Genomic DNA, 10,939 nt, shown 5'->3' with positions numbered 1-10,939 from the left:
ACCAATAGTTTCCCAGGCAACGACACAGAAGTAGACTCACGTAGTGGAACAGCGCCGCACAGAGACACCCAAATGCTGTTGATTTCCAAATTAATGTTATTTTTGACTTTAAAAAATATTTTTTGGCCTGGCAGGAGTTCTTGTATAATTACAGAAGATGCACTGATTCAGTAAACGTTCAGTACGTTCAGTAAACGCTCTGTAAACGTTGCGTACAGTTAGACCTTGCAGGCTCCATTAGGTTGGGCGAGTTCAAAGTTCAGAAAACAACTGGGGTGTTTTGAACACACCCCCGTTTTCACAGGTAATTTGTTAGTCTGTCCCTCCGTCGCAGGAAATAATGGATTAATCCCGGAGGGCTGTTGATGTAGCACTTTTCTCCTTATGAAAGTAACACAGCAATTATTTGACCCATGAGAATTTGGTCGGACGAGAGCATATCGACCAACTAATCAACCAGTCGACCAGGAGACTACAGTCCTAGTAACAACCAGCCACATAACGTGATTCACAGCTGCGGTTACAGGAGCATTAACTTAAACACAACCAAAAGCTCAATTATCAGTTAAGGGAAAACAGTACAACTATTGGCTAATAAAAATTCATGCATAGTTTGTTACGACTGTTAATCAAATTAAGTATCAGCTACATTAGCTGACGTTAGCCGAGTTAATGTTAATTTCACGTTTCTGCAGCAGACAATATAGCACATTCACAAAGTCAGAAAAAAAAGCACCAACGAGCAGTTAAGTAACACCTCCACACACTGCATCTTGTAAAGCAAAAAGAGCCTGTTATTGGAACAAATTTCATCCTTTATTGCAGTCCAGATGCAGCCTGTAACCTGTAACTTGCACAGTGCATGAGGCAAACATAAGTCTAAAAACAAAGGCGCTGGTCCCTGTGTTACACATAATTCTGTGACCCAATTAGGAATTTCAACTATATTGCCACTGCAAATGGGTTTATTGTACTGTATTACATATTCTAATCCACCAAAATCACAGCTATCAAAATAAAGTATACAATAAGGTTAGATTTTTCGGATACAACTTTATTGTCATTGCACAGAGTACAAGTACTGATGCTGCATTCACATGCTCCTCAGACGGTCCCATTTCCCAATTGGGAAGTTGTTCTTCCAACTTTGGTGAGTTCGTGAACTTTTAAGTCATCATGTGGAAACAGCATGGATGTTACAAAGATGTGTTGTACTTTGTCCCAGACTTATTGCTGCACCAGTACATTCCCTAAAACCATTAAAATATTGCTTTACCTGACTTGTTATCAGGGTTAATGCTAATAAATAACTTTTCTAACTAATCAAGGTCACTCTACATGGACAGCAACTAACAGTTACAACCTAATACCATATTACAAATTACGTGAGCAAAAAATGTATATGTAATACGTGAATAAGTAAAATGTTTCTTGCCATCAACCAAACATTTACTTTTGTTCACCATGTCATGTAAGTCATGTACCAAAATTTTTGCTGACTTTCCATGGTGTTGTTCTGACTGCAACAAGGTGTTGTGCACATGAATTTTCCCAGTGGGAACTCATTTTTCCGATTATTCCACAAGAAAACAAAATGCAGTTATTTATAAAAAATATGTCACAAATATTTGCAGTGGCCAAAAAAGAAAAAAAGCTGGTGTTCTTTATCAGGTCACAGATTATGATGGGTTGCAGAATTTGATGTTACACCCGATTGTTACATTGTTAAAGGCCTCTCCATCACCAGACACCAAGTAGTAACAAGACTAAACTGTCTGACCTTTTGAAATAACATTGTTTTGCCCTGATTTAGTTGTTTATGGCTTCTCTTAATGTTTTTACCTTCAAATGTGCTGCAGCAAGGTGCAGGAAAGTTTAGCAGACAATTTGTTCTTAATTCATCACATTTCTGAGAATGACATAATTTTACTTTTATTCTTAGTGTTGAAACTCAGTCTCAGATCCCAGAATCATTTAAGAGAGCTCAACAGGTTTCTATCAAGTTGGGAGTCACCAGCAGATGGTGTTACGTGAATAGAGGCAGAGGCTACACACTCTAAGAAATAAAACATATTTTGTAAATGTATTACACATGAAAAAAATCATCCAATCCAAAAAGAAACACAATGACTGTGTTGTATGTAACAGTCATAAAATTTATTTCATTTTATTCATTTCATCAGTGCAGTGCCTATCACACCCGTCTGCATGACATGCACGTCAGATCACTGGTTCTCCGTGGATGACTGCAGCTACACTTCCCCTGTCCTCATGACTGCATCTTCTGTTTCATTTTAAAAAAGAACAGGATTACAAGTAGGCTAATATATATTCCAAAAATAACTATATATTGTTTCTAGAACGGCAATAGTAAATTTTACCTCAAAGTCATTATAAAAGCTCAATAATACCTCGCTGGAAACAAATCTAGTATTCCTTAGTTCAACTGACTCACAATGTTAATACCTAGTTCAATTAAATTTTACAGCAGTCACTCGTTTTCATGGTGAAACAAGTGAACCATTGACTCAAACGGGAAGTTATGTTTCACTTCTTTTATGGAGCAGTACATACCGTATTTTCTCTGATAGTGGCTGGTATTCAATTAAAAATCGGGTCAACACGAATAAATAAAGGCCAGCCCCAAATACAGGCCGGGGAGGGAAAAAACAAGGGTGGATTAAGGCTGTATTCAGACCAAATCAGGTGTTGCTGTGCTCCGCTGCGGGATGTGTTTATTTGTGCTCAAGAAAGTAACAGCTGTGAAACAATTAGATATTTACTTACACTTTTTCAATTATCCTGGATTTCTGAATTCTGCTTTTGTGCAATAGCCCTCAGGAGAGTTAGCTTGTTTGTCATTGTTGCTAATGATATCAGACTGGTTAACCAGCAGCCATAAAGTTCTGTTAACTAACAAACAAGATGACCAACAGTCACAAATGGATGTTATAACATGAATACTTCATCTCCATGATAGAAAGAAGAAGACATCAGATAACATGAGTCAGATACAGCTTCTCTCTCTCTGTCTCTTTGGTCGCTAATTTCATCTCTGATGGTTAAATGTCTCTGTGTGGCTGTTGTGTGAATTTATCTCCTTAACAAGAATGCAGCAGAGATCATATAATGTTCTGTAGGTAGTTTGCTTGTTGAAGTTATAGTGAGCTGTCTGGACTCACTCATTCATTTAGAATTGATCCAGTTTTTAATTGAGTGGCTGTTCAGTCACCTGTTGATGTTGTGTGATTAGTGAATGAGTGTGTAGGAGGTCTGGCTGCTTGTTGTGTTTCTTCAGTTCATTATTGAGTAATAAGCTTAAAGTAACTAGAATAACAAGTGTTAACATGTCAGCTTTGTAGACTATATTTTTGTATGTGGTGCATATAGATATGCACCACACACAGTGTGTAAGTCATGTATTTGATACATGCATTAATACTTTCTGATGTGAACCTACACTTTTAGATCTGTGAATGTTTTTAGTGTTCAATCTTTCTAGTATTCAGCACTGATCTGAACCTGTATCACATTATAAGCTTTGTGCTACTTTATATATTTCTGTATACTAAGAAAATACATAGTAAACACGTGTAAATCATGTGCCCAATCATTGCCCCCCACCCCTCCGATTTCATCAGGTGGGGGGACAATGATATAGTTTGATGTGGTTTGTTGTAAGATTCCATGTTGGTTTTCCTCCTGTCCTCGCCAATTTTTTGAGTCACCAGTCGCCACTGATACTGTGGTATTGCAAATGTCTCAGGTTTGATTTCAGCTTGCTACCACTGCTGCAAATCAACACCCCATAACCCCCCTGTGCTCTCACCATCTGTCCCTTCTATCTCTCCTGTCAACATTCAAATTAAAAAAATATTTTAAAAAAGTGATAATTGTCAAATCACAGCCCAGGATGAGCCCAGGACCTCAGACAGCCAACACTGCTGTCAATTAAACAACATTAATTAATCTTTAAATAAATTTTGACTTCCATGTGGATCTTCACTCAATTTCTTGCTATGCATGAAAAGGACTAATTATTTTAAGTTTTTATTATTATTATATTTTGGTGTGTGTGTGTGTGCTTGTCTGTCTATCATTGTATAACCAATTTTAGTTTGAAACCACAATTTTAAGTCTGTGTTAAAACAACAGTCAGGTGCACATTCACAGTTTTTTCTCACTGTAATCATTCCTCCTGCTCATACTGACTCATTTTGAGAACACTCAAGTTTAAAAGTTGATGTGAAGCTTATATGAGTTAGTCATATCAAGTGGATATCTGACACATTTACAGTCTTTTTAGCATCAAATTCCCTCTTTGTGTTTCCTCGGACAGTGTTTCCCTGTTGAGCTGTGGTGGAAGTATAGTAACAAAAAGAGGGACTTTGGCACTAAAAAGACTGTAACGTTGAAAGATATCTACTTGATTTGACTCATTTGGATGCTGAAGCTTCATATTAGCTTCAGATAAACTTTTAAATACATTTTTGCACAGAAGGAGGACTGTGGATTTTGTCCCCCATCACTTACATTGTAAGGTCATTATGAAGGGATCTTCTAATGGTCAGTATGAATAGGAGAAATGATTACAACAAGAAAAACATGTTTCTCTTTTCATTTGGGCTCCAAACTAGATAAAAAATTATGAACTCGTCCTTTAAGGTTATATAGGGTTAGGGGCTAAAGAATGCATTATGTCAATGACCGTCCTCACAAGGAACTCTAACCACTGACTCTAAATTTCATCTCATGGTCTTCTCATATAATCTCAAATAATCTTGCTTTTAATTTGACATGCTTACATTATTCATTTTTAGTTGACATTGTGGGTGTATTTGATGTGCTATTGTGTGCAGCTTTGTATTTTGTATAATGTGTCCTGTGTGTTTTTTGCTTTGTACTGTTTGCTATTGTGCTGTTATATGTTTTAATTGTAAGGGACTGCAGATGAGAATTAGCTTTAAAGCTAACTCTGGTGCAGTACATCAAATGTTAACAATTATGTTTAAAACTGTACATTGTCCCAATAAATACAAATACAAGGACAGAAAAACGTATGTGTAGAATGTATGTATGTATGTGTAGAATAGAACAGAATAGAACTCCTGAAGTTCTGTGATGTCACACACTGTCCCTTGACCCAGTTTGCAAGCAGAGAATCTCCACAGATCACCTCATTTCAGTCCTGGATTCTGAACTGAGTACATTTTAACCACAAGAACACAAGTCATCACGCCAAGACCGAAACGTCAAGAAAGAGAAGAACTTGAAAGAACAAGGAAGGGCAAAGAAAATAGAAGAGAAAATGTCTCAACACAGCAAGGTACTCAATCAATCCTTTAACTAAAGTGGTTGAGCAGTACATTACTTGAGTATTTCCATTTCATGCTACGTCACACTTCTACTCCACTACATTTCAAATTATGTTATTGTGCTGTCACTGTTTCTGTCACTGTGTTTATTGGAAAGCTAAGGTTACTTGTTTCTTTCAGATCAAGATGTTATACATAAAACATACAATCAGTTTATCAAATATGATGCACAGGTATTGATTAAACCACGCAACAGTATATAAAGCAGTAAAACTTAGCTCCACATCAACCATCTAAAACAGATTAGTTAGGATCCAATGATATACACTGACCAGGCCGTTCTGCATAATGAGTACTTTTAATACTTTTGTACTTTTAAGGATAGGTTCCAAGTTTTTCAAGTCTGTCTTAAAACAACAGAAGAGGGAATTGTACATCAAAAAAAACAACTTAAAAACTTAAAGCAGCTCAGTCACCAGAATAAATGTTGGCATTGTATGTTTCTGCAAACCACAGACACATTGAATCTCTACATTTCAATACATTTAATACGTAGCATATCAACATTTCTACAATACGTATCATAGGGAAAGTGACATAGTTCAGATGACATCTATATAAGCTGGCTTCCATGTTAGGAGGACGTGGGTTGGGCACTTGGCTAATTGCATAGCACAAAGTTGCAAAAGCATCAAAGCAGCAGAGACCACTGTTCGAGACCACTGCTCACTTCCTGTTTCAACTGATATTTTTAGCAAGATGTTGGGACATTTGCAGCCATTTTTCTCTTTTCCTAACCCTAACCAAGCGGTTACCAGACCTGCCTGAAATTAAACCAGACCTGAACTACAGTGTTTTCACAACATAAAACATGATTATTCAAATGATAATGGCCATTTAGTGTGTTAAATGACACACAAAAAGCTTAAAACATTGAAATGTAGAGATTCAGCATATCTGTGGTTTGCAGAAATGTACAATGCCAACGTTTTATTCTGGTGATTGGGTTTTTTGAAGATAGCCACTTAATTTGACTAATTTAGTCTGCTGCACATATTAGCTTCATATAAACTTTTGAATATGTCTTCACACAGAATGATGGCTGGATTTTGTCCTTCATTACTTACATTTAAGTGCTTTATGAAGGAATCTTGAACAGGAGGAATGATTACAACAAGAAAAACACATTTCACTGTTCATTTAGGCTCATGATTGTTGTTTTAATACAGACCAGACTAGAAGAATTGCACAAGACAAGTTTAACTCTCAAACTGTAATTTTAAAAGAAAAATCTGAATATCACAAGATGAATTTGATTTTTCTCCCCATAAAAACAAAATATAACGAGACTAAAGTCATGGTTTTGCAAATGATTAAAGGAAAAAGGAAGGAACTTTTAATCTTCATATGGGCTCATAGTTTAAAGACAAACTTGAAAAATTATGAACCTATCTTTTAATTAAAATTACATTTCAAATGCAGGAATTTTAATTTTGTTGTGTGGTATTGCTACTTTTACTAAAGTAAAAGTTCTGTATATTTCTCCACCACTGGAGGGTATGAAATAGTTTTGGGTGGCTGTGGCTCAGGAGGTAGAGCGGGTTGTCCATTGGCGGTTTGATTCCAAGCTCCTCCAGTCTGCATGTCGAAGTGTCCTCTGCATGCAAGTGATGGGAGTTGTTGCACCGAACACCACAGAGACTTTTCTTTCTTTAAAAACTGTTTGTTATTACCAGCAACAGTCCAGGTGATATGTGAAAATTATGTTCACTTTTTCATAAAAGCATGAAACTTGGCACACTTGTACAATTTGGGGCCCTGAACATTTTCAGAAATGGAGCCATTGCAAAAACACTTTGTGGTGGCCATTTTGCTTTCCGCCATAACCGAATTAGTGGTCATTGATAGTAATAATAGTAATGAATGCAATTTAAAGATACACATATGCCAGTTAAAAGCACATTCATATAGGGAAATCAGTTAGTATGGTTTGCTGGAGAATATGAGAAGACAGTGGCAATGTTTTGGGGTTGTTGTTACTCACCTGATGCTTGAGTGAAGCACAAGTCATCTGGTGTTGGCAGCTGTGTACAGATGAATGACTGAAAATCTATTGCTACTGCCTAAAAAGTTAAAAACAAAGATCAAACGAGTTGTGAAAAGTACAAGAAAGTAGAGATGAATTGTTACTGCTTTAACAATCCACCAAATTACTAATGTGAAGTCCCCCAGCCATTTATAGTCATACTTACCACTAGATTATGTATTTTATCACAGGTTCAACAGTAGTAGTAACTGTGTCTTACAATTTTCCCTTGTGTTTTTCTCCAGCAGAATACAGTCAAACATAGCCCTCTGGATCAAGACATGGAGAATGAGGCAGACCAGATCGCGAACATGGTGGTCTCAGAGACATCCCGCAGTGAGAACATCAGTGACACTGCAGAGGCTGACCGGATACAAAGATTCAGTGAGTCAGACTCAAAAAATGAGAGACAGACAGGCAGAGGTACCAGTGTTCTCAAAAGAAAGAGGATGTTTGCGTACTTCTTCAGAAAGAACAAAGTTCAGCCTATTCTAGAACAGCATGAGGAAGAGGCTGCTGCATCAGGCAGTCGGAGTACACCGAGCTCTTCGCCTCCTCAAGTGGCATCCACTCCCACCTCCGTGCACTCCAGTGAGGACATGAAGACTGCTGTGAAAGCTTACCTGAGCCCTGTCCCTCTGGTACTGGTGGATGTTGACGACAAGGATGTTTCATGGAAACCATCCACCATCAGGTCATTACCACCAATCACAGAGGAAGACCTGGTCATGGACAGGGACTCCACCCCAGGACCCTCAGGCCAAGGCAAACATCCGCAACCTTCCCAGGAGGGCAGTGGGGTAACAGTACAGCTCATTGGCCTGAAAAACACCTTTTACAACATCATTAAAGAATTCTTTAACAGCCTCACTGAAAAGTAAGTTATCTAATTCTCTCACTGAAACTCCTGTTAACACTTGAGTACATTTGTGACATTATTGTAAAATTTGATTTTTGTCTTACCATGTCGCCTTGTTTTCTTTTTTCTTTTTCAGACAGCTGGAGGAAATAAAGAGAGGTGTTTACAACATGGATGTGAAGGAGCAGATTATTGACATGGGTATGGAGGTGTTATGGCTTGCCGTAGAGGCCATCACAAACACTCTATCACAGGCCATCAATCAATTTGCTCCCCAGTATGGCACCATGACAAGTCCCACTTGTTCCCAGAAATGCAGTACAGAGCAGGTTGGCCAGAACTTGCCCTCAAAGCTTCTCAGGGAGAGCTTTGACATCACTGACGACGACATCCAGAAAAGTGTGAAAAGCTCCTTTGGCAAGGCTTTTTGTGATGTGATTAGTTCAGACAGGACAATTGAGATACCACCCCAACTCACTACAGTTCTTGTGAAAACGGTCACTGATGAGCTCAACTATATTTTGTCAAAGAGCATACAAGCCTCATTGGACGGAGGATACTCAAGTGTTAGTACCGTCCCCTGCTGCCTCTTTTCAAGTTGCAGAAAATGCAAGGAGATGCTGATGGGAGTTGTCGCAACAATGAAATTCTGGCTCACATTTCAAGATATTGCAAGTAATCAGAGAGATTCAGATCCTCAGACTTACAATGACAGATTTGAGGCTGCAAGTAACAGCAAAGACCCCAAGAGGAATTTGCTGTGGTGGAGCTGCTTAATGAGATGGTGGAAGGGTAAAAGCAGGAAGGCTTCAAAGGAACATGTGGAGCAGGATGTCGAATTATCTGGGGATATTCGCTCTTTGACTCCTCAAGCAACATCCACCAGCTGTTCTGATGACAATGAGGACACCATGTCAGAGGAGAGCAGAAAAGCCCCATCTCCATACTCCACTGGCTACTTTCTACCAGCTGATCTCAAGGATAAGGCCACTGTCCCAGATTACCAAGAGAGTCCACCTGTGGCTGAAACTCAGTACGGTGACTCCAGTGCTGAGAAGAGCAACAGAATCTGCCAAATCCCCAGCAAGGTATGGATGCGTTCATATTTAAATTGAAATTGAGCAGGCCAGATTGAAACCAAACAGATAAGAACAGATGAAACACAATAAGGTTTTAGAGTTCACAGTTCAGTTATGTTGCATAGACCAGCAAAGCCTCTAAGAAGGCTTCATGGTGAGCTATGTGTTATAATTCTCAATGTAAGTCAAAGGCAACTGGACCTCTTGTTTGGTCTTGATGAAGTTTCCTTCTTCCCTTTCTCTCCTCATATAACTATAAGAATCAGGTCAAAAAGTTTGATTTAACAATTTTGGGCACTGAAGTAGATTTTACTGATAAAACAGATAACTTTTATTACAAATTTGACTTGCTATAGAGGATTTTTACCCTGTACTCCTTATATTAGTTAAAGGGGCTATATCATGCTTTTTGTGTTTTTTTATTCTTTTTATATTATTAAGATGTCGGATGTTAAACATGGTCATACTTCCAAAATGTGAACATATGTAAAAATGCTCCCTGCAATTCAAAAGCCAGGACTTCAACTTTCCTCCTCATGATGACATCAGATTGTTCACAAATGCCCTTAAACGGTTGTCCGTTCAGTAGTTTCTGTTGCTAAGATTGTTCACGTTGTCCACTCTCATATTTTGAATCAGGCTCCAACTTGTACGGATGTATTTGAGAAGTTTCCATTTTGAGTAAATTATGAGACACATAAGTTAAATCTGATTACTACAGTTTGTTTACGTAGCTTCCCAAGCATCTGGATGCCTGCCGAGGGGAAGCTACCTGGAGCAAACCAATCAAAACATAGTGGGCTTATTGGGAGAGGAGCCTTAAAGAGACAGGAGCTAAAAATAAGGATTTTTTTAAACCTGTAAATCATGCAAAGATATTCCAGCAGAGCCCCAGAATAAAAACATACATCTGGAAGTGTACAGAATGTATCCCCTTTAAGGGTCTGAGCACTTTGTGAACCAGAGCTTGTGAGGTGATGGAATTGGGAAACGATTTCATGACCAAACAAATCCACTTGACTTTAACATCTAGACATCTCTAGTTTTCTTTTTCATGAACTGTACAGGCTCATTTTGAAACCCTGAACTCACCGTTTTTGTTTTTTTTTTCTTTAAATTTCCAAAAAGGGCAAGAACAAGAAAGAGAAAATGGCAGCTTCAGCTCAGGATGACACCGTTCGGACCAAAAAGCCTTCTCTGCTGAAGAGAATCCAGATGTTCTGCTGCCGCCTGAGCTGCTGTTGCCGTAATTATGTTCTAGAATGAATCCTTCTCCCTTTACTCCTCCAAACTGTACCAACCCCAAACCCAACTCTATACCCTCTCTCTACCTTCCTGCTCTCCCTCTACTCCCCCTCTTCCCTTTCTCCCCTTTTCACCCTATTTCATCCCCCAACCCTACTCTTCCTCCCCTCTTTCTACCCCCCTGCTTTCCCTCTACTCCCCCATTCTCTTTCTCCCCCTTTTCACCCCACTTCAACTCTTAACCCCACTCTATCTCCTCTCTTCCTACCCCCTCCTTTCCCTCTTCCCTTTCTCTCCCTTTTCACCCTACTTTCATACCCCAACTCTACTCTATTTCCCCAGTTTCTACCCCCCA

General features: G+C 38.7%; 1 protein-coding gene and 1 long non-coding RNA gene across 5 annotated transcripts; one reads left to right on the top strand and one right to left on the bottom strand.

Moving 5' to 3' along the window:
• Positions 1-867: 867 nt before the first annotated feature.
• Positions 868-8,111, bottom strand: LOC121881978. Of its 3 annotated transcripts, none has more exons than XR_006091983.1 (4): positions 8,025-8,111; positions 7,622-7,764; positions 7,360-7,438; positions 868-2,284 (listed from the first exon to the last, which is right to left on the bottom strand). It is a non-coding gene; the product is annotated as an uncharacterized LOC121881978 (long non-coding RNA). The 3 variants fall into 3 exon arrangements; XR_006091982.1 differs by lacking the exon at positions 868-2,284 and adding an exon at positions 5,398-6,972; XR_006091981.1 differs by lacking the exon at positions 868-2,284 and having other exon boundaries at positions 5,398-7,438.
• On the top strand, positions 5,057-10,705 carry LOC121881977. Of its 2 annotated transcripts, none has more exons than XM_042389829.1 (4): positions 5,057-5,326; positions 7,650-8,278; positions 8,397-9,348; positions 10,468-10,705. In XM_042389829.1, the coding sequence occupies exons 1-4, from the start codon at positions 5,309-5,311 to the stop codon at positions 10,603-10,605; spliced, it is 1,737 nt and encodes a 578-aa protein (XP_042245763.1). In that variant the 5' UTR covers positions 5,057-5,308; the 3' UTR covers positions 10,606-10,705. The 2 variants fall into 2 exon arrangements, with proteins under 2 accessions (XP_042245763.1, XP_042245762.1); XM_042389828.1 differs by having other exon boundaries at positions 7,647-8,278.
• Positions 10,706-10,939: the final 234 nt, after the last annotated feature.

This window comes from Thunnus maccoyii, chromosome 17 (genome assembly GCF_910596095.1).
Source record: "Thunnus maccoyii chromosome 17, fThuMac1.1, whole genome shotgun sequence".
NCBI classification, from domain to species: Eukaryota; Metazoa; Chordata; class Actinopteri; order Scombriformes; family Scombridae; genus Thunnus; species Thunnus maccoyii.
The sequence above is the reverse complement of the archived record's forward strand: the minus strand, read 5'-3'. Positions and strand labels throughout refer to the sequence as shown.

What these genes read in the sequence shown, in the direction of transcription:
- LOC121881977 (XM_042389828.1), top strand. An exon ending in TTTAACAGCCTCACTGAAAA is followed by an intron (nt 8,279 to 8,396) that starts GTAAGTTATCTA and finishes TTTCTTTTTCAG; the next exon opens with ACAGCTGGAGGAAATAAAGA. An exon ending in TCTGCCAAATCCCCAGCAAG is followed by an intron (nt 9,349 to 10,467) that starts GTATGGATGCGT and finishes ATTTCCAAAAAG; the next exon opens with GGCAAGAACAAGAAAGAGAA.